Source organism: Balaenoptera musculus, chromosome 20 (genome assembly GCF_009873245.2).
Source record: "Balaenoptera musculus isolate JJ_BM4_2016_0621 chromosome 20, mBalMus1.pri.v3, whole genome shotgun sequence".
Classification (NCBI taxonomy): Eukaryota; Metazoa; Chordata; class Mammalia; order Artiodactyla; family Balaenopteridae; genus Balaenoptera; species Balaenoptera musculus.
This window is the reverse complement of record NC_045804.1, coordinates 46,823,986-46,847,434: the sequence shown is the minus strand read 5'-3', so window position 1 is coordinate 46,847,434 and position 23,449 is coordinate 46,823,986. Positions and strand designations below refer to the sequence as shown.

The following is a 23,449-nucleotide window of genomic DNA, read 5'->3' as shown; positions in this document are numbered from 1 at the left end:
TCTGATCAAATGGCACTTTATCCAGGTGACTTTCTCTGTCCGTGTTAGATTAAATAGCAATACTGTCCCCTACCCTGTTACTCTCTGTCCCTCTTACCCTACTTTATTTTTTTCCTAGTACTTCCCACTACTTGTCCTGTATTTGTTCGCTTGTTTCTCAGTTTCACAAGAATGTTAAGCTGCATGACAACAGGAACATCATTTTATTGACTGCTGTATCCCTCGTGTCTTAAATAAGCCCTACTATGCATAGCAGATGCTTAATAAATATTTATTGAATGAATTCAGTAGAATACTTGAAAATGTTTTAGGAAGTACAGTTTAAGGAGCAAAGAGTTATTGTACTCTGACCCCTGGAATAGGGTACTGTCACACGGCAGAACCTCAGACTGTGAGATCAGCCTGAAACACCTCAAATATCCTGCCATTCTGTGGTATCTGCATGTAACCCCTGATAGGGAGACTGGCACTGGCAGACAGTGCAAAGCCTTCAGATGTACCAGGCGCCTCTTGCCATAACACCTGGGTTATGTGTAGAGATGTAATTAACACAATTTAATTTTCACATTAAAAAGTGTTACAGTGTTTGTTTCTGGCCTTCAGATTTGTTGAAGACCCTCCTGTTGTTGATTGCTCTGGTGTGGGAGCCCTTTCCGGGCAGCATGCAGACTGGAGCGCATAATGTACTTTTCCACATTCTTTTTGGATATGTAAAGGCAGTCCCCGTTGCCCAGCCTATTGTCATTTGAGACCCTGCCTGCTTGAGGGGTCTGTTGTTGCTGACCACTCCCAGGCCTGTTGGACCTGATGGTGACTGACGGACTTTACTGATGAACAGTTTTTCTTCTGTCTGCTTTTCTTTGCTGCCTTTGCTGGGTCTTTCAGTCATCCCAACACAGAGAAATTCTGTTGCAATAAACATGGTTGGTTTTCTGGATCTGTTCCAGAACCTTGCTGTTGATGATCTTTAGCATTTGGTATGAAATGTGCTTCCCAAACGATGTTGATAATCTCTAAGATATGCTGTTAAGTGGCAACGTGTATCACCATTTATATAAATGTATATAAAAGGTATAGGTCCGGGACTTCCCTGGTGGCGGAGTGGATAAGACTCTGCACTCCCAATGCAGGGGGCCCGGATTCGATCCCTGGTCAGGGAGCTAGATCACACATGCATGCCGCAACTAAGAGTTAGCATGCCACAAGTAAGGAGCCGGCGAGCCACAACTAAGGAGCCCACCTGCTGCAACTAAGACCTGGCGCAACCAAATAAATAAATAAACAAATAAGTATTAAAAGGTATAGGTCCATAGTTAATCATATATGGCAGTATATGTATAACTATCTCTGCAGGCCACACCAGAAACTGGCAACCAGGCTGGGAAACAGAGGCTTTAGGAACCAGAGGTGGGAAGATTGTTTTTAAAATTCAGCCATATGTACTCTCTGGTTGGTTGGTTGGTTTGTTTTTACCATGTGCCTCGTGTTTAAACTATGTGTTACTGAACAGCTTCAGTTTGTCCTGGTACTTGAAGCCCAGGTGCCACCATATCTTCAGTGCCTCCTAGAAGAGATGCTGTCATTGAACTTCTTTTCTGCTTTGTCAGCAGCAAGAATGACTTTGGGCTAAGTAACAGAATTCAGTGACAGGATTCAGTTTTAGCTCTGTGTTGTCAATTTAAAAAAAGTTTAAGCTGTGTGTAGGCTTCCCTAGTACAGGCTGGTACAGAAATTTTGTCTCTCTCTTGTCAGTACGAAGCACTGAAACTATACTAAGTAGTTTATAATTGTCTGTATGTCTTTCTGTGTGTGCGCTCCAGAAGTTAAGTAAACAGCATTCAGAGTTGCTGCCTTACTGTCTCTAAGCCTGTTCTTAGACTAATGACTTGGAAAGATTTAGTGAAGGATCAGAAATAGACCCTAGCAGCAGCTTTCTGATCTCTTTTTCAAATCCTGTGAGGATATGCTACATAGGCTTGGCGATCAGGAGTGGATCAGATGAGATACCGTCAATGTTAATGCCATTTTGCCAGAATGACCTGCAGAAAAATCTGGTTAAAAATCTAGTAGCGAATCATAGTCTTCATTCTGCTCCATTCTGATCATAAGAAAACTCCATATAAGTTATTTATTCCATCTGGGCTTGAATTTACTCTCTGTGAAATTGGGATGAGAATAGTCCCTTCCTAAGATTTCGGTAAGGTTTAAATGAGATAACATAAGTAAAAATATCTATATTTTAAAAATAAAAGTCTCTCTCAATATATATATGTTCTTTATAGTGATTGGAGGGGGCGGTTAAGAAGACTCCAAAGAAACGACCAGGTTCAGTCCAGTTCTGCACCAGATTCCTATATATCTTCCCAGATCACCCTGCAGTTTCTGTTGCTGTTTTCTGTAATTCATAAGGATTCCCTCAGATCCTCCACCATCTCCCTTTTCCACCCTTTCAGCTCTTGCCATTATCTTGTGGCTTTGGATGTCAAAAAACTGTTAGATTTGCCTTTTAGGCTAGGATACAGGCCCAGCAAGAAATTAGGCAGAATTCAGGTAGTTTTTCAGATGGCAAATCAGGTGTGCTTACAGTTATACTATCCCAGGATTCTCTTGTAATGGACACCCACAAGTGAGGGTTTGTGAGCCCTTGAAGGAGAACAGCAGAACACCACTTTGGAAATAAAATCACACTGTCCTGGGTGTTCCAGCACTTCCCATGCTGGCCTCCTTTCGGCACCATTCCTTTCTGCAGTCCCACCCTCCTCTTCGCCCTGGCACATAGTCCCATGAACATGCCACCTGCCTTCTCTGTCTCTCTGGCCCCATCCTTTGGCTGCTCAGTTTATTTTTTCCACATCCTAACCCTCTTCCAGTTCCAAACTAAATAACTCCCACAGATGGCTTGTTCCATCAAAGCTGTTTAAGAACACAGGACAGTGAACTGGGGTCCAGAGGAGCTGCCAAAGTCCAAGGCTGCCCTTCCTACGGAGGCCCGAGACAACTTTGTCATTAGCTCCCTAGCAGTCCACGGACATGAGCAGAAAGGCTGGCAGGTGGGGTGGTGGGACGTCTCTTTAACACTAGACTCCTCTAGCAGCTAGCAACCAGTTCTCACTTAGATTCACAAGTCAGAACTGGAGCCCGATCCATTGCACTCCGTTTTCCACAGGAGGCAGAGCACTTTGTAGTTGGCATTTCTCCCCCACTTTTTTACAGCATGGAAACCCAACAGGAAATGGCAGTCCCATTTGTGTTTTGGATCGTGGTTTGAATCCTTGCTGAACCTTTTTGTGAACTCTTGGAGAGGTCTAGATCCCTGCTCTGCCTGACCTGAAGGGCAGTATTCCCAGCTGTCAGCACATCCTTGGGAAGAGGGTGAACTTCAGACGCCTATTAGAAATCCTGCAGATGAGAGAAGACCCAGAATTTCACTCTTTCTTTCCTGTCAGCAAGGACATGTAAGTTTCCTGTCTGCCTTGTCATCAGCTTTGGAACACTTTTCTCCTGCATTTCCCCGTGTACACAGTGGTCTGTGAGCTTCTTCCCCCAGTCATTATCCCAGCACTTGCCTTCCCTCTGTCATAATCAGATGGGTCTGGTTAATTTTGTCCTCGTGACAAGACGGCCTTTTCCTTGTCCTCGCCGTTATTCCTGTGGGACTTACGACCTTTCTGGTCATGGTCTCCCTCTCTTTCCCTTCCTTCTGCCTCTTCCCTCTCTAACTGCAGCCTTTGTAAGTAGATTCCTCCGAGGTCACTGAGGAAGGGCAGTGTGTGCCGTTTGCTGCTGTGCGAGTCTCTTTTCCCTCAGTAAGCCGAGTTCCCTTGAGAGAGCCCCTCCCTTCCTCCATTAGAAGCCATGTTGGCGGCTTATCTGCTTGAACTTGGGCATAACAGGGCAAGGAATGATGGCATTTGTGGAGTGGTCTGGCCAGGCAAAGGGAAGTTAACTCTCAGCTGGAGAGAGCAGACAGTTGAAGAAGCTTCCCCCGGAAAGAGCAGAAGAGAAGGAAAGAGAAAATTCTGTGGCAGGGAAGTACTCCCTGAGAACTCAGTCAGAAATCAGCATTGCCTCCCTCATCCTGGTCTTTCTACTGAGAAGGAAACTATTGTTCTTTCTCTTCCCTGCCTTCATATATTGCTCCAGGATCAAGGATTGCCAGATGAACAACGTACCCTGTCGCTCTCACAGTAAAAGTTTCTCAGATTGATGGATTTGTGGAGCCTTTGGGTGCCAGGTGGAAGGAGGGAGCTTTGACTTCCTTTGTCTTGTCCCCATGCTCTCTGATGGACTTTCCTCTTTACAGTCCATCCAGAGTCCAAGACTGTGTAGTGCAGAGAACTTTCTGGGGACACTCCTGTGTAGGTTTTAGCTTGGCACCCAATAGTGACGAGTTTCCCATATTCGTTCAGCTCATCAGCTGACCAGGTGAGGTCTTATCCATGCTGTGTCCAGGGAAATGAAATGAACTGGATGATAGAACTCCTTTTAGGCCAGGTACCCTGAGAAGTTTTTGATTTCAGTATCTCTGTTCTTGCCTGTAGCTTAGCCAAGCTCCCATTTGGTTCGTGTTCATCTAAATGTGAATTCATCAGAGCTGTTTCTTTTGTCCTGGGGGCTGGCCTTTGGGCTAGTGCTGAGCTGGTGGGGGGTGGGGGGGTGGGGGGGTGGATATACCCTTTAGTAAAAAGGACTTGAAGTAGGTCCCTTTCTCCAAAAGTACCATTACTTCCAGACAGGCTACAAAGTATAATGGACTGAGCACAGACTTTGGAGTAAGACACATAAGGGTTCAAATCCCCGTTTTACCACTGACTGGATGTTTGTTTCTTCCAAGCTCCAGTTTCTTCTTCCTCTTTCTATCTCCCAGGATTACTGTGATAATCAGATGAAATAGCATAATGCCTAGCGACCATCAGCCACCACTTCATCTCCACTACAGCTTTCCCAGAAAAATGGGATATTTCAGCCACCGAGAAGTTGTGACCCATGAAAACTGCAGAAGAAGTAAAATGCTGACTTGTTCTGCATGCCACTACCCTGAACCTCCTTAATGGGTTTCTTGCATGCTCATGAGTTTTTGTTTCTAGAACGTGCCCTGCCCGGAGTTTGTTCAGTTTTCTTTTTCACTTGTGAGAACTTCTTTCATGATCAGTACCCAAGGGCTTTAGAATGTCTGGACGGTAGTTCTCCTAGAAGGCAAGCCTGTTTCCTTTGTGCCACCCCAGAGGCCTTGCTGGCCGACTGATCTCCAGAGACCACTCCTTACCTCTTTGCACCTTGGCTTTTCTTAAGGGGCCCTTCCTGGCTTCGAATCTGGTGAGAAGTGATCCAGAAACCTTGTCCTCAGCCTCTTACAGGGCACACTGGTTTGGCTTGTACCCTCCAAGTGGCCCGGAGGGAGCTGCAGGGTGTCAGAGATGGCCATGGGAAAGAAACGGCCCACAGAAAGAGCACAGCGCGTGAGCCAGTGGCTCCCACTGCCTGCTGGAGCAGGCTCAGTGAGGCTGCTGACAAGAGTCTTCAGAACACTAAACAGGTGATTAAAACATCAGTATAAGTCTTTCCAAATCTCACAGAAAGCCAAAAACTTAGTTTGGACACCAACAGAAATTTTCCGCTCTGGAGCTTTATAAACTGGTCTGCTGTTTCTTCCTCTGCTCTGTGGCCAGAGGGGAGCTCTGTGCTAATGATTCCATAAAACCCTCCAAGTCTTCCTGAGTGGCTTATCGTATGAGAAGAACCTATACCACCTTTTTCCATCATGAATTATCTTCAGGCTCTCACTGTTAGTTCAGATTCTGAATCTTCAGCCCTTCCTTCCAAAAAGGCCAAGCCCAGCTCTTGGCACTGTCCCCTGTGACAGAGCTGAGCTCCAGCATCAAGGTCAGAGGCAGAACCGTCTTTCCTCTCCTTTCCAAGATGACTGCCCAGAGTCATAGAAACCTTTAAAAATGGAAAGAGATCTCGAGAATCACCTGCATTTTGCAAACAGGGTTCGGTAACTTGCCGAAGATCACACAGGAGAGCATGAAGTGAACGTTCCTCTAGACCCTGCTTTCCCTAGACCTATGGCAGGTCAGCTGCCCAAGAGAAGTGCAGCAAGCCCAGAAGGAGTTCCGTCTTCACAAGATCGGCAGCAAGAGGCTGCCCCCTTTGAATTTATGATCAGCTCTTTCCCCTTGTGGAGATTGTGAGAGTCTCTGCCCGAAGCACAGGCAGATGCTCGGGACCCATCGAGAGCTGCGGGCAGCTGGAGCGCTGGGTAGGAGCAGAGGCACCTTCCAGCCCCTCCACTTACCGACTGCCTAAAGTTGAGCGAGTTACTTAACTTCTCTGTGCCTTGATTTCCTCATCTGTAAAATCGAGGTATTTGACAGCACCTACCTCATGGGGCTGTTGTGTGGATTAGATGAGGTGGTGCATGTCAGCTTTTGGCACAGTGCCTGGCACTGGCAGCCGTTCACTTAGTGTTAGCCATGGCTGAGAAGGGTAGAGGAGCGCGCGGTGGGTTTTGTTGTTGTGCCTTAGAAGCCCCAGTGGTGCTCTCGCAGGAAGTGGCTCTGGTGAGGTGGCAAGAACACAGGCCTACGAAGTCATTGCATCTGGCTTCAAATCTCATTTAACTTATTTTTTCATCTCTCTTATCATTATCTGAATGTAATAGTAACTGCTTTGTAAGGTGCTGAGGATTCCTAGATTCCAAAATTGCCATGAAAAATGTAGCGTGTTCTTTTGTACCTTAGCTAGAGTTGCACTTGAAGAGTGGACTAAACTTGTGACCACCTTCACTTAGTCTTCTAGCCTTTAAAGCAGTGATTCTACAACTTCAGTGTTCATAAGTACCTGGAACACTTATTGAAAGTACACATTCTGGGGCCCTGTCCCCAGAAAAACTAATTTATTTAGTCCAAAGTGGTGTCCAGGAATCTGCATGTTTAACAAGCTCGCTGTGTGATTCAGATGCAGGTGGTTTTTTAAATGCTTTTTAGTGCTCATTGGTAAAGAAAGGGGAACTAATATTTATTGAAGTTCTTCTATATGCCAGACATTTGGCTTACTTATACCTTATCAAACTATAAATAGACTTTAGCTAGCTTTAGTTAGCAAAGCTTGTCTTGTCTCCAGCCATGAGGCGTGGGCCACTTGAGACTCAGGACTCTAGATGTAGGACCTGAAAGTACAACTTAAAGTGGCCTCACACCTCAGCCCTAATCTCAGAATTTCTCTTCACCATATTTTTAATATGCTGTGGGGATTCTCGAGATACAGGTGTAATTTTTTTCTCAGAACGTGACATCAGTGCTTTGAAGAAGATAAGTCTCACCTCTTGCTGAGGTGTGTTGTACCTTGCCCTGGGGCAGCAGCCTGCAGTTAAGACAAGGCAGAACATGCCCAGAGCTTGGCTTCTTGTGGTATCTTATTTCAAACTAGAAACTGTAGGCAGCCTGTCAAAAGAGAGCACCATTCCTTATGGAGCCTAAATCTCCATGGGGAGCATCACTTGAAGCAGAAAAAAGCATCTCTGAGTAGCCAGTCCAGGGTGTTCGCATTGCACAACACAAGGAGCGTGATTCACGGTATACAGTGTGGCTGGCACCCCCTCCACGATCATGATGTCCTCTGGAATTGTCCTAAGGTCCCAAAGCTGCCGTCAGCCTCCCATGATCAGTCATCCACGTTGTCCGACTACCCATAGCGTATAGTAGATGCTGCAGATAGATTTTTCTTTAAATACACACACACACGTACAAATTACAGTGCCTGTCCTCAAGAGTCTTACTCAGGAGAGAAAACAGGAGAGCTTAATAGGAGAAAGATATTGCGAAGCATAAACAGATCAAATTTGTGGATGTCATGAACTTCAGAAGGAATACATTCTCAATGACAAATTGAGGATCCAAAGAGAACTTGATAGGCTACAATGAAAGAAGTAAATAATTACATGAACTCAAATATGAATAAATGTAAAATCCTACTTTATCCAGAAAGTCAGCTGCACACAGCAAGTAGCGTGCGGCACAATACTAAATAATAGGGTTTTTTTTATAGCATAGGGAGACCTGAGTGAAGGAATGTTATAAAAGGAAATAGTTACTGGAGGGCTTGCATGCAGTTGGCGAAGATATTATTTAGCCACATATGTGAAAACACTTTGGGGATTTGTTGATTAAAAGCTCACAATGTGTCATTAGGGCAAAGTGGTGAACAACAAAATGTATGCTTTTGGGCCTATTCACAGAGGTGTCCAGAACAGAACGAGGAGGGGCTGCTAAATCACACGTGGGCACTCCCTCCAGGAGACATTCGTCTCAGTGAAAGTCTTAGCGAAAGAGTAAGCAGGATGTTAAGGAGACACTTGAAGTGAGGAACAGTGGAAGGAAGTGGGACTGTTTAGCCTAGAGAAGGTATAACATAGCAGACTTCAAAAAATTGGAGGCCAGTCAGGTAGAAGCAGAGTTAGAGTTGTTTGTGGCCCAGAGAACAGGATTAGAAGCACTGGAGGCAGATTGGTCTTAAAAGGGATAGACATTTCCACCGACGAGAAAAGTCCAAAAGTGGAATGGGTTCCCGCTTAGGCAATGAACCCCTTGGAGACTCAAGACAGTAACAGACCTCTCATACAGCATGGTCAGGACTGGAACTTAATAGGGAAAAAAATCTGCTAAGTATGTAATAATAAAAATTATTTATATGTGTCTTAAACACGAAGGGGTGATGGTTTTAAAAGCCTTCCCAGGGTCTTGAATCCTTTCCACCTGACATACTCAAGAAAGGGTTGGATCACTGGGAGATGTTGTAGCAGAGGTTCTAGGGTGGCTCCGAGTGACTGGTAACTCACTTCCTGGCATCCAAGTGATACAGGTGTTGAGGGCTGCTAATGAGGTTGGAGAAGAGGAGGACGTGTAGGCCTAGCCCGTAGGCGCTGGTGGGGCAACTGGGGATTTGGAAGAGGTTAGTGCCAGGTTACTGTGGAATCCCTCCATGGCCTGAAAGTTCTGTGAAGTGTCAAGGACTGCATCTGCCTTATTCTCTCTTGTGTGCCCGAAATGTCTAGCATGTCACATAGCAGGGCCTTAGGAAAAATTGGTGGACAGTGGGCTGGTGGGCTGGACGATGACTTCTTGAAAAGAAAGACTTTTTTGGGCTTCCCTGGTGGCGCAGTGGTTAAGAATCCGCCTGCCAATGCAGGGGACACGGGTTCGAGCCCTGGTCCAGGAAGATCCCACGTGCCGCGGAGCAACTAAGCCTGTGTGCTACAACTACTGAGCCTGCGCTCTAGAGCCCACGAGCCACAACTACTGAAGCCCGCGCGCCTAGAGCCCGTGCTCCACAACAAGAGAAGCCACCGCAGTGAGAAGCCTGCGCACCGCAACGAAGAGTAGCTCCCACTTGCCGCAACTAGAGAAAGCCCACGCGCAGCAAGGAAGACCCAACACAGCCAACAAATTAATTAATTAAAAAAAAAGAAAAGGAAAGAAAGACTTTTTATCAAACATAAAAGCAGGTGAGGGAATGAATTGATTGCATAAAGGTGAAGGCCTTGTAGGTTGGGTAGGTTCAGGGAATAATCTGTAAAGTCTCAGAGGTGCCGGGGTGGGGCAAATGGCCCACAGGGGAATGTTGAGCAGGGTTGCCTGGGCCTGGAGTTGGGGATTAGGGAGTAACAGCAAGAAGCCTGTGGTGATGTACAGTGGGGAGGGCTTGCACAGATCATGGAGAGCATTGAGAGACATTGGGATTTCATCTGGTACTAAGGCTGAGCCCAAGGGACTTCTCCATCCCGACTTCCTCAGGACCTATCTGCCTGAAAGGGATAAAGGAGCAGTGTGCCCAGTCTCTACAAAGAGCTTTTCTTCTCCCCGGGCTGCCTCTTCCTCCTCTCTTGAAGGAGAAGAGGAATGAGAACTCTGCCCTTTTGAGTGCTGTAGGTAATGGGGGCGGGGGAGAGGGCGTATTTCTCTCTTGGGAGTCCTTGATGCACCTGCTCTGAATGTGCCCCACCCCCCTCCTGCTGAATCCTCAGGGTCTAGAACGGGCCCTAATGCACACAGTAAACACCTAGTAAATATTTGTTGAATTGAATGTTGACTGGATGTGTTGAATGCTGCAGGTCTCAGCATTCTTCCACACACATAAGATAAATAAAACTAGGAACAGATCGGGTGAAGGAGTCTGCACACGAACCTAAGGGGCGGCTCCTGATCCTGGCTGTCTGGAAGGCAAATAAGAAAGTGGCTCAGAGCGACCAGAGCACAAGAGACAGTGCTCCTGGCCCAGAACTAACCGGCAGTGTAGAAACAGACTGCATGTGGATATTTGCAGACTGAGACAGACTCAGGCCTTTCCTCCCCAGGGGCTGAGCTTGTAGCCTCCCCTGCTGGTTAGTGAGTGAGGGCCCCAGTGCCTGTGCTCCAGGTTTCAGAGCAGCTGAAGCCAGCCAGACCTGAAAGGCTTGTGTTGGCAGTGCCAGTATCCGCCCAGCCCCTGCCAGTGTGGGTGGCTGCTCTCAGAGCCTCTGCAGGGGAAGCAGATTGGACCGCAGCCCGAGCTACTGCTGCCTATAGCTTGCTCTCGACGACGCCCTCACTGTTGAGAATGCACCTTGCTCGTGCAGCCGGAGCTTAGAGCTCCAGAAAAAAACAGTTTTCTTTCCATGAGGGAACAGTTCAAGAAGAGCCCGCTGTCCTCTGCCCAGGAGAGCCAAGACTCCTCTCTGCCTTTGCTTAGAATGTCCAAGCTCAGGAAATTCAGGTGGGTAGAAAATACCACCTGAGAGCATGAAGAGGATTTTCTCATCATTTCTCTTGTATTGAAAGGCCTGGAGCAAGGATCCAGCTGGTCTCATTTAAGGAGGATGCCATTAACAGAGGCAGAGTCGCCGCCCATGCCCCAGTGTGAAGGGGCCAGATGGGCAAGGTGGTTGTGACGTCCACTGCAGGACCTTATTTCTGATGTGTGCCTTAGTGCCGGGCTTGTCCTACAGCCCATGCCCTGGGGGCCCCTCTGGAGTCCTGCAGAATGCACGCATGCCCATGGTTAGGTCCAGGAATCTTTGTAGAGAATAGGAAGGGGGCAGCTGCAGAGAGGCCAGGGCTTCCCTCCACCAACTGGCTTGTCCAGCAACCTGGATCCAACACCTTAGCTCAAAATAAACTATTTCAGCAGCTTCAACAGCCAGGTGAGCATTCCAGGGCCTTTCCCCTCAGCCCTAGGCTGTGTGTCTGCCCCATGCTTCCTTCCTTACCTCTGAGCCTGGCTTCCACACATCTCAGTGGTGTCAGGCAGAGTACCCCTCCTGTCTCTGAGCAGAGTGAGGCAGCAAAGAAGAAAAAACATAATAGCCACTCATTTACTTAGCACTTTCTGAGCCCTGACACCTTGCTAAATATTTGATATACATTATCTCTTTTAAACAACTTGAGCCGAGGCTCAGAGACATTAAGTAACTTGCCTAAGGACACGCAGCTAGGAAGTGGCAGTTAACACTTGAACTCTTGATCTCTGACTAGGAAGCCCAGGCTCTTGACCGACCCCCTGTATTGCCTAAGCTTGCCTCTTCCCAGAATGGACCTGTTTTTCCTTCTGTACTTACCTTCTCACCACCAGTGTATGCTCCACATCTCCTCTGTTTTCCCAACTCTCCTTCCAGTGTGAACATAATCTCCCTCTCAGTACCCCTACCCTTTGGAATCTTCAATAAAAATGGAGTAGCCTCTCCCCCACCCCCACCAAATCTTCCCACCTAACCATTTGCCAGTTCCCACCCACCCCCCCTCTAGGACACTTAAGACCAGTGCGTGTGCGCGCACACACACGGTGGGGGGAGGTATGGGTGGGGCTAGCAGGCTGCCATCCACTCTGAACAGGCATCCGTGCATTGCCAGCTGATTGGTAACAGCCCACATTGCCTCCGCTAAGAAGAAAACACAGCTGTTGGGACCAGACACGTGGAGTGGTATAGCTACTGTGGGGTGGGTTGGCCGACGATGTTAGCATTTCATCTTGTGACCCACTGACCCCTCAACTGGCACTAGGACTAGGGACGGCTGAGTCTGGACATTGGGATCAAAAGTGACTGAGGGCAAGCCTGTGCTTAGCTGCCTTGCAAAGAAATGCAGTCCTGCTGCTGCAGGGACGGGGAACAAGTGACCCGCTGAGTGGATGCCCTTGGACAGGGTACCCGGGGCTTGTCAGGATGTGTCTGGCACAAGGATCCATGCCTTTTCTCCTTGTCCACTTTGTCGTTCAGTGCCTGCCAGGTTCTTTCTTTCTCTCCCCTCTGACCTGTGACCCTCTCAACAAATCAGTACCAGTCGTCCTGATTCATCTAGGCTGGGAGTGTCTGTCTCCCCATCATAAGCTACTGCCTCTGTCTTCAGAGTGAATGTGCATCCTCGTGGCCAGCTTCCCTGCTGCCTGGAAGCCCCTCCTCCAGGAATGTGAATAAACTGTTTCCTCTGTCCTCCAGCTCCAGAGGATTCCCTGTGTCTGAACTTTCATTGGCAGACCTCTTCTCAGGCTGACCCACCCTTGGCCACTACAGAATTGTCCTACCCACCCTTCAGTCTCCTGTGAAGGCGAGTCGTGTATAACTAGAGGTTCTCAGTTTGTGAAAACACTTTAGTCTGAGTTCAGTTTCTTGTAGCCAATCCTGTAGGCTGGGCTCATTGGAGATGATTATTAACCCATTGCTAATTGACCTCAGAAGCCAACCAAGCAGCCTGTATTTTACCAGGCTTGATAATGGATTTGTAGGCTATTTTAAGATTTCTTAATAATTTCAGCAAGACTTCACTTTTCTGTCTGCATCTTATTTGCTGTAAGGACATTCTGCAAAATTAACAAGCTATAAAGTTTGATTGAAGGTTTCAACAAATGTGAGAATAATTGGCACCATTTAGAGAAACAAGAAAAACAACTAAACTGGAGTTTGTAGGGGAAAAACCCGTGTGATTTTTCTCTGTAACCAGAGGAGCAGTAGCAAGCAGGACTTTTTAAACCAGAAAATAATCGAACTGGCTGATAGTGCAAATTTAAATTCTGACTCCCCCAAACCAAAAGTTCAGAAAAAGAAATTTTGCAGAATCTAACCAGTCACTGTAGCGTTTGTGCCTTCCAGGAGGCCTGTTTGAATAGGGACCCAGTAAAGATGGAGTGAGTCCATCGTTCCCTGGAGCTTGCATCCAGAGGCCTGCTTCATCTCTCTGACCCCTCCCTCCTGTTCCCTGGCTGGATCAGGGCTCTTCTCCCTTCCTCATGGCTGGTGTTAAGTCTTGCCACTTAACATCCGTCTGTGATACCTGGTGCTCAGTTCCTTTTCTCTCTCTCTCCCTCCGCCACCTTCCATAAGACTGCTTGGACCTCTTTTTCTGTTCCTTCCTAGGCATTTCTGCCCAGGCTGGGCTGGTCCTCTGCCGAGTGCCTGTAGAAAGTCACCAGTTTTCAGAGAACAACATTCTTTTCTCATCCACTGGCCCACTGCTAAGATACCCCAGACTGCCTTCCCTCTTCTCTCCTGCCCTAGAGGTTTCTTCCTGCTTTCCTCAGGACCTAACCTTCCTCTAAGTGCCAGCCTCTGCTTACCATGTGCATGCTCACTTTCTCTCTGTCTAAGGAACTGAGCCTGTGACAGGCCAGGCTCCCACATCGCCTTGCCACATCTCACTTTCAGTTTTCCTTTCTGCTTGGTTCTTTGCGTGTGGACCTGATCCGGGTGGTAGCTGGAGCCCTGAAGCTAGAGGTTTCAGTTCCCGCCGATGGGGCACACTGCCTCAGATCGTCTTCAGGGGGAGGGAGAGGGGCTTTCTCTGGGCGCCTTTCTTTCAGCCCTTCCCTGACCCACAGCCCCAGTCTTCTTTCAGAGCTGACTGGACCATCAACTTTGCAGCTCCCAATGGTCTCCTACACAGTGAGTCTCTCCAGAAGGACCGTGACTGCCCCTGAGAAGGTGCCGGGTCTCAGGTTACCCGGGTGCTCCCTGGCCAGCAGCCCTTTTACTCAGCTCTAGCCCCTGGCCAGCCCCACCTGTTAACAGCCCAGGAAGGAGGCCTCTGCAGCCCAGATCCTTCTCCTCTAGAGAATCTAGAATTTGCCCAGAGCTACAATGTACATACCACTTACATTCTCTGTTTTTCATTGATATAGAATGGAAAAATGTACTCATGAACAGAGCTATTGTGGGGATTATGTCATAGACTTCATCTGGACTCCTTCCTCTCCGAGCCGGGAGCCTAGCTTTAACCCCTCTCCTACCAGGAAGTCCTCCTTGGCCAGACAGAGATCATCTTGGAGTTGGCTCTGTGTGAATGGTTTAAAGGGCACCTTCCTTCGTGATACCCCTTATTAACCATATTCAAACTGGGTTTTTTTCCCCCAACTCAAGTGCTGGAGGCTTTGTCTAGGAGGAATCCACCCCGCTGGGCTGATTCCTCCCACCTGAGAGCACAATGCTTGAGCAGACAGGCCGGCAGGCTGGAGACCGAGGGTTTCTCTGTGCCCCGGACAAGCCCTAGACTTTCTGCCCCTCAGTCCCCGCATCTCCTCAGTAGCTCAAACCCCATTCCTCACTCCATCGTGCACTTTGAAACCTAAGGAGACCATACAACGTCAGCTATCCTCCCTGCTAGTTGGATTGCAAAGGCGAGGACACTCTTCCAAAAGGCTGGGTGACTTTTCTCTCCAAACATGTAGAATTCTTTTCTACACCTCACTCAGAGACCCCGCTGGATCAAAGCCCTTTTGAGAATCATCCAGGAGTTCCTTTGCCCTCAGGGAGGAACTGATGGCCATAGCAGACAAAATCCCCCGGAAATCAGGTTCCTTCCAAACAGAGTGAAAACTAAAATAGGGAGCAGGGGCCCGGGGAGGCAGGTGGCACTCCTTTTTGTTTTGGTGTCCACGTGAATAACAGCTCCCCCTGATCCTCTAAGGATGTGCCGCAGGCAGGCTCAGGATGTCTGCATCCCTGGGTCCTGCTGTGCCCTGGAAATCCCCGTCTCCAGGAGACCCACGTCCACACATGTGGCCTTTCTCCCCCTTGGCCAGGAATCACCCTTTCTTCCTGAGCCACTCAGCATGCCATCCAGCCCATGCCCTAACAGCAGGAATTCTGCCCGCCTGTCAGCACACACACCCATGGGCACACTCTCCTCTCCTGGGCAGATTTCTGCAGCACACTCAGCAGGAGTGCCAGCATACCTCTCACCATCCGGGTGATGCCAAGGACCACTGTAAGGTTTTCCTCTGTCCTCCTCTCACCCCTTAACCCCCACCTCCTCTCCATTCAGTGACAGCAGCCTCACACCGAAAAGGAAAGTCCTGGACCCATTACATAATTCTCCATAGTGCAAGCAGTAACTGGGGCATAAGGTCAGAGGTCATAGTGGGGTCAGGTGGCTGACACACACTGTAACGACAAGGTGGTTAAAATTAGACCACTGAGAGGAAACTGGCAGTCTTGTGGAAATGCAGAAGTTTCCTCTGCAAGTGAGAGGCTGGGGATGCAGGGAGGCCACTGTGCGTGCTGCCTGCCAGGCTATTACTCATTTCAGCTCTGTTCTTTAATGCCTTTTAGCCCCTGCTTCTGTATTTCTAGCCTTCCTCATCACATGTTTGAATACACGCGATGGAACCCATGGTTACCTGCCCTGGCCCAACAAGCGCTTCTTTCCTCCTTTTGAGCACAGGACTGGGCACCCCAAGCTCAAGACAGCTGTCCTTTCCTAAGCCTTTTCTGGGTAGCTGAGCACCTTTTGGTTTAGCCTCTCAGGTGGTCGAGGTACTTAGCCTGCGATTCAGGCCTCAGTTGTTATCAAGGCCATTGGTGGGGCAAGGGGGGGGGTCCACTCCGAGGTTGGGAGAGGTGGCAGAGGACGGAGTCATGGAGCGCAGGCTTGACAGTTGTGTGCTGCACATTCCCTGGCCAGCCAGCTGCCAGAGGGGAGCTCATTTCCACGTCTCCTGGAGGACTTGGATCACACCTGCCTCATCTGCTCCCTCTGGTACCCAGCCAAGCTCCCCTGTGCCTGTCAACCCTTACTGTAAACCTCCTGAGTGCCCTGCTTGTCCTTAGCACCCCTTGCCAGGGAAGTATGAGATGTAGTCTCTGCCACCAGTGGAGTTATTATCCAGGCGCGGGCGATAACAAATGCACCTGTGAAACAAAGAGCAAGCAATCAAAGACAGTCTCCAAGTTAGTTACTTTACTGTGTGATACAGCCAGGGAAGTCCCTGTCATGTGACAGGATGGGAAGCATGGGGTTTGGGGGTCGAGGGGCAGGGGCTAGAGTCGGTGATGATGGAGGGGCTGCCACCCTGTGACATATCTGGCCACTGAAGTGTTTCCCTATGGGAACGGCCTTCACCACTTGTGAGCTCCAGATCAAATGGGCCCCTCTTCTCCCTTGGTGAGCGCCCTCCCAGAAGGGAGGAGAGGACCCCAGAGGCCAGGGATGAAGAGTAGGGCATGAGAAGGTGCAAAGCAGGTGGGTTTGCAGGTCTCGCAGGAGAAGGACCCCAGACAGGGTAACTATGGAAACTTTCTCTGAGCCACTTACAAATTTGATGATTGCTCAAGATACTGAATTTCATTTTAGCTAAATCAGCCCCAGCTTCTCTGACAGCACTGGCTTATGTGCTGACGTGGCCACATGGGAGCAGGATGGCCTAAACCCCTGGAGGAACAGAGCTTGGTGAAACACTCCCCACACACACGCCCACCTGCTTTGCCTGTCTCCCTTCTCCTGACAACAATTTCCTGCCGGACCCCAGTCTCTTCAGCGTAAGAAGCTCTTAGGTGGGGCAGGAACCTGTCAGGGGAAACCCAAAATGACCTGAGTGAAATGAAGCAGCCAAGAAAGCCCTCATCATTCATTTCACACTCAGGCTGAAAGTTCTCCTCTTGGGAGTCTGGCGAGAGGGGAGCTAGGAGAAGAATGGAGAGCGGCAGTGAGGGTACCAGCGAGCTATGTTCTGTGACACCCAATATTTTACATGCCACCCTTCCTTCTATCCGCTAGATACCAAACTTGGAAGACTTTTAATTTATTCTTTTTTCATATCAGGACTTGAGCAAAAGAAAGGCAAAACCCCAGAGGACACCTGTCATTGGTCCGGGGGTTGTCTGCTCCCCGAGAGGTGACCTAAGGGGAGATGGTGCTGTCTTCCTTCAGAGGGTCTCGGCCCTCCTCCTCACCTCACACGCACGCACTCCCGCTCACTCTCTCCGCCTTCCCTGCCCAGTGGACACATTTCTCGTGCGCCCCTCAGCCAACAAACAAAGTCTCTCATCTTCCCTTTCAGAAAATGCTGTTTTTCTTCTCCCTCTCGCCCTGTAGGTTATTGCAGCCGACTGCAAAAGGGTCACAGTGCTGAAGTATTTTCTGGAAGCCCTTTGTGGACAAGAAGAGCCTCTGCTGGCATTCAAGGGTGGAAAATATGTGTCAGTGGCACCCGTCCCAGACACCATGGGAAAGGAAATGGGAAGCCAAGAGGGAAAACAACTGGAAGATGAGGTACAATGCGGGAAGAGCCCGCTGTGGCCGAAGGAAGGCTCCCCCATCCCCCCAGCGCTGCTCTGCCCGGGCTTCAGCCTCTACCCCTGGTTATTTATAACCACTCAGAGCGGTGGCGATGTTGACGTGACCAGCCAGCTTCTCAAGAGTGCACTCTGCTGGTGCCCCTTCCTGCCAGTCCCACCCCGGTGCCCCCATCTCGCTCTGCTACGAGTTCCAGATGCTTCTTTTTAATGTTGCAGTGGAGGAGAAGGGAGGGAAAGAAAGAGTTTAATAATGTGCAGCTCTGGAGGCTTAGGAAAGGGAGTTGGGGGGGGGTGGGATGTTAGGGTTCAGGCCGAGGATCAAGTTTATGGATGTGTGGAGCTCAGTGCAGCACAGGCCTGAACTGCAGCCTCCAGCACACGTACAGGAAGAGCTGACATTGCTGGCCCCGTGTGGAAAATCACCCCCTCCCTGGCCTACCCTCCCTCCGTTGCTCCCTCCCACCCTCCCTCCTGCACATCCTGATGTGATTAAGGAATTCTCCTCTTGTTTGTTTGCCCTTGGTTGTTCCTGTAGCCCTTGCTTCACTCCAGACTGTGTGTGTGTGTGTGTGTGTGTGTGTGTGCGTGTGTGCGCGTGCGCGCGTGCACTCGTGCCAGCCTGAGTGCCCACCCCTGCCAAACCCCGCTGACGTTTGCCTTGCCGCACATGTATGTATCTTTCTGGGGGTGATTGTTACCGTGGTTCTGTGCACAGTGGGTTTGTGTGTCCGTGTAAGTTGAACACTGCTGCCAGCCTCCCTGCTGTCTGTGGGTTCTGAGTAAATGTGAGTGTGGACGGTGTCGGTGCCTGTGTGCGTTTACTGTGCTTACTGTTGCTGCCAGCTTCCCTGCTATGTGTCTGGGTGTGGGTGTCTGGGTGTGTATGCACACATAGCTCACTTTGCCTGATGGTTGACTCTTTCCTTCTTTTTGCCCCATTATAGACAGAGGGGACTTAGGTGGGAAAGAACATGGGACTCAAGGAAGGGACGCAAGCGACTGTAGCCAGAGGCCAGGTCACCCGTAGGCCAACACAGTCATTTGGCCTGCAGCAGTCTCAAGCGCCTGGTGGAGCAGGGTGGGGTGTGGGGATGAAATCAGCAGCAGGCCAGGGAAGCCAGATGTCAGCGGGAAGCTGTCGTTGGTGATCTGAAGCAGTGATAGAGTGGCCACCTTTGGTTCAGAGTCTTCAGAGCAGCAAAATCTTGGACGGGCTTCATTAGAATAGCTGGAGAACCCCACCCCACCCCTGATGACACAGGATAGAGGTGGTTCCAGGGATAAAGCTGAGCCCATGATTCCAGACTCTCCAGATGAAACCTGGGCAGGGAGTAACGGAAAAGAATGAGCTGTCAGTATGGGAGGAGACAGTGAGGTTGCTAAAGCCATCGAGGTGTCCAGGCTTCAGGCAGGACAGCGCAGTGCCACCCAAGCCCTGGGCACCGTGCAGGGAAGCGTGGGTGGGGTAGCGCCCTGGTCAGCTCTCTCACCCACGCTTTAAGGCTGGGGTGGGCAGTAGAAGGTGAGCAAGGTGGCTCTCCAGGGTTGCTGCAAGAGATGTCCCCTGGCCCGAGGAGCCTGCAGGACCAAATCCAGGGAAGCAGGCGATGCCCAGAGGGAGGGGCTCCTCCACTCTCACAAGGAACAGACCAGCTCTCGGTCCCAGATCTTGGCTGCGCCACACTCTCTCTCCCTCCTTCTTAGGCTTATTGACCAGACAAAGGTTGTGACCCATGCCATGCTGCCCACTTCTTCCTTTTCCCACGAGCCTCCTGGGTTCCGTTATGTTAGTGGCCCCTGGGAAACCCTACTTACCCTGGTCTGTGTAATTTCACAACCCTGCACTTCCTCGTTTGCTATGAGAGCTGAGCCAACCTCAGACAAGCCTCGCTGACCCTCTTTTGACCTCAGTCAGGCTCAGTCCAAGCCCCATGATAACCCTGTGTATCCCTGGTCAGAGCAGGCAGGGGCAGTGTCCCCCACAGACCAGCCAGGGACCCTACTCCACTTAACTCTGGTCCAGGTTAACCCCACGAACAGGAAGTAAATGTGCAGAGAGAGTCTTCCTCCTTCCCACGGCCTGGGCCTCTCTGGAAGTGGGCCCTGTGACACTAGAGCCCGCGCGTTGTCAGATGAGTGGTGACTGCGGACAGCATCCCAGACCCCTGAGACCTCTTAGGATAGTGGCAGTTCTGGCGCCATCCCGAGATCTCATCTCTCCTAACTGCAAGACTGAGTCCCTTAAGCTGATTGGGAGAGGAAAGGGGAGCTGTTTCTTCAGACATCATTCTTCATGAGCAGAACAGAATCCATTTCCTTAAGGATGCTGCCAGAACACCTGTCTTCCCACCCCTAGATTCTACTCCTAAAACAAAGCATCACCTACCCAGTCACGCACTCTTGCTAACCACTTTCCGCAGAGAGAGTCCTTCAGAATATCATTGAGATGGACGGTTAGAGGAGAGAGAGTCTGTATGGAACAGGATCCCTGTGAGTCTGTGGGAGACCTGGCAAAGGGCTGGGTCTGAGCTTACCATCTAGATCCAGGACCGCACCTATGCTGCTTGGTATTATTGGTAGGAGCACAGACTTTGGAATCAGACTCACTAAGGTTTGAATCCCTGCTCTGCCACTTAACTAGCTTCGTGACCTTGAGCAAATTGTTTAACTCTCTAGACCTCAGTTTGTTCATTTATAAAATAGGGATGATGATAGCATCTATGTACAGACTATTGTATTAAATGAGTTAACGCATGAAAAATGCTTGGCCTGGTACCTGGCCTCATAATAAGCACTCAGTGAATGGTAGCCGTTATTGTCATAATCATTGTCATTATTATCATCCAGTTAACATTCAGACCCAGGAATCTTCTCCTACTAAGTCACCCCCTATTACCCGTGCTAACCCTGTCCCTCAAAGGAAACTCTCTTGGGCAGCTGCATGTTCTCTACTGACCAAGGCCAAAAGTGAGAGAGTGAGAGATGGAGCCTAGGACCACCCGGGGAGTAGTGGCTTCTAAGAGCTGAGGCTGAAAGCAGGGAGGTGCCATCCCTGGGGAAGGCTCCACCAGCCTGGCAGGAGACTCCTTAAGCTAGCCAACCATCTCCCAGTCTGTGCAGGCCCCCAGAGGGCAGCTGAGCAAGGTCATGGCATGTGAATTCCTATCATGGGGCCCCCAGCCCCCGCACCGCCAGGCTGTGGTCTTAAAAAGAAACCAGGGCAAGGTCTGCTGAGCTACAGCATCTGCTCCCTGACGCCGTCTGGGGCAGAGGAGCTTCCATGCCTAGCTCCCAGCTGTTGGCCAGAATGATTCCTATCCGATCGTTAGCATGAATTAGACTTAAATTGGGTGGTTTAACTTTCTCTGTTGTTTTCCCCTTTGGTGAATTTCAAAATGAAAATGGGCCCAAAGTTTCACATTTTGAGTGTGTGCAAAGAAGGAAGGGCTATGAGTATAGGCATGGAAGTGGATAGGGTGTGGATCTGTGAGTCTGTAAGAGGAGGGCCCTGGAGCGCAAAGGGGAGCAGTTACCGGGGGAGAAGCATGACAATTTCCCTCGACCTGCCTCTGCCTGAGCTGGGGGAAGCACACACCTTGGGGCCCTGTGCATGGAATGGTCCAGATAGGCCTGGATTGGGATGCAGGAGGGACGGAAGGGTGGGTCCGGCCTGTGCTGTGGGCTCACAGTCTCCTCTCTCCCTTGGCCTGCACCACCGCCAAAGGAAGAGGACGTGGTGATTGAAGACTTTGAGGAAGATTCGGAGGCTGAAGGCAGCGGGGGCGAGGATGACATCAGGGAGCTTCGGGCCAAGAAGCTGGCTCTGGCCAGGAAGATAGCGGAGCAGCAGCGTCGCCAAGAGAAGATCCAGGTAGGGCCTGCCTGGGGAGGGTGGTTCCCGTGTGGCTGGTGGTCTGTACAGGGCATGAAGGAGATGGGAGTAGGGATGAGCAGGACCCTCTCACTCAGGAAGTCTTGCAGTGTCCAGACTGGTTCCACCACCTGTTTTCCTCCTCTGCCACTAAATTCTGGTTTGGTGCCTGGAGTCTCCCTCCTCCTGGGCTGCAAGCAGGGCCAGGTTCTTCTCAGAATCTGCTGAAAACTTCTCCCCCATTGATGATCTATGAACACACACCACACATACCCAACCTTTCACACAATTCAGGGGTTTCAAAGTTCCCCTGCACGTTGTCCAGACACTCTCGGAAAAGCTGTGGATTCTCTGTTGAGAACACCTATTCTCAGGGGGAGACGGTGTCATGGCCACAGTCTGCTTGTCTGGATTCCCACCGTAATGGCCGAGCCCCTCTGGACAGGGCACTCTAAACCCTAGGGAGAAACTACTCGATCGCCACGTAAGGATTCCTGCACCATCAGCCCTCTCGTGGACCCATACCTTCACTTCCAACAAGCTTTTCTTTATGGCTCTCCCAGGTCTGACTCCTGCGCTGTAGGCTCACTTCTTCTCTTCTAGGGCGCGGGGCAGACGAGGAATAGCCAGCCATGCTCCCTGCTTTAAGACTAACTGCATACGTGGGGAAGCGTCAGTTGTCTTTAGGAATGTCTGTTTTCAGCGCTCTCTTCAGCCACCTCTGGCCTTTGGCATGGAGCGTAGTGCATGTGGTCAGGCCGACCTGATCAGGCTGGGCTCCGTCACTTACTAGCCTTGTGACTTTGGGCACATTGTTTAACTTCTCCCAACCTGTTTCCTCATCTGCAGAGTGAAACTGGTGACAGCACCTACCACCTGGAATAGCTGTGAGGCCCACAGGAGCCAGTGCACGTAAAGCACCCAGCATAGTGCATGGCACACCGTGATCTGGTAGCAGTCTGACCGCTCATCAGACAGAGCCCTGCCCTGGGAAGGGGAATGGATACCAGTTGGGACCCATGGTCCTTTAGACGTATTCATATGAGTCTACCAGTTGGAATTAAGCCTCTGCCAGCACCACTGCCGTTGTGGTGTGGCTGCCTTCTCCACCCTTGCGCAGTCTGTGTGAACCTCTGTCGTGGCCCTCGAAGCTTCGTCTGCAAGCTGTCTTTCTTCCTGTCCGGTAGCTCTTTTCTTCCTCACCATCGGTCTTCCCAAAAGTTCTGTCCATACTACCACCTCCATTTCTTGACTCTCAGCCCAGCAGTTATAGAGGCGATTGCATCAGAGGTCACCAAGTACCTTTGTCGGGTCTTCATCACACTTGACTTCCCTGTAGCTTTGGACCCCAAAGCCGCCTCCCTCCAGCCTCACTTCAGCACACAAGGACCTTCGTCTCCTCTCTGTCTGGTGACCACACCACCCTCCTGGGCTTCCTCACCACCATTCGTTACTTGGTCTCCTCCTCCCTTTCTCTTACTTCTTAGTCTCAGCACATGGAGTTGGCCCTCAGCAAGTATTCTCATTCCGTGAGTTCATAGATGGTAGCAACGAGAGCATCATCTTAAGTTCCTCACTGGCTTTTAACCCCTCGTGCCTGATTTCTTATCAGATCCTATGTGTTCACTCGTTTATTCCCCCCCCCTTCTCCATCCCCATTGCCACTACAGCCATTCTAGTCCAGGTACTGACTGGATCGTAGCCAGCAAGCCTGCACTGCACAAGTCCGGGGGGTCCTCTTTCCCTTGTAGTCTGTGAGTGCAGCTCCTGGAGTTGTGTGGTACACGGTCTGCATGCCAGGCTCCCTGCCTGCAACACACCTTATGTGGTTCCATCGTTCTCTTCCCAAAAGAGCCACTCCCCTGCTCAGGAATCATCAGTGCCTTTGCTTGGCTAATAAAGTCGAATTCCTTACTATGGCATCTAGGGCTTTCTCGTCTGTTCCCAGTCTATTTTCCCAACCTCTCCTCCCGTCCCCCATGAGCCCTCACCAGCTATATGACATTGGGCAAATCATTTAACTTCCCCGAGCCTGTTTC

At 50.1% G+C, this 23,449-nt stretch overlaps 1 protein-coding gene across 2 annotated transcripts in view; it reads left to right on the top strand.

Annotated features, from left to right (window-relative positions):
* Positions 1–23,449, top strand: part of SMG6 (SMG6 nonsense mediated mRNA decay factor) — a 234,829-nt gene that overhangs the window by 195,231 nt on the left and 16,149 nt on the right. For both annotated transcript variants that reach the window (XM_036835535.1, XM_036835536.1), the window contains 2 exons: positions 17,337–17,513; positions 21,264–21,410. In XM_036835535.1, coding sequence (XP_036691430.1) covers positions 17,337–17,513; positions 21,264–21,410 — 324 coding nt within the window. The remainder of the gene's footprint in view (positions 1–17,336; positions 17,514–21,263; positions 21,411–23,449) is intronic.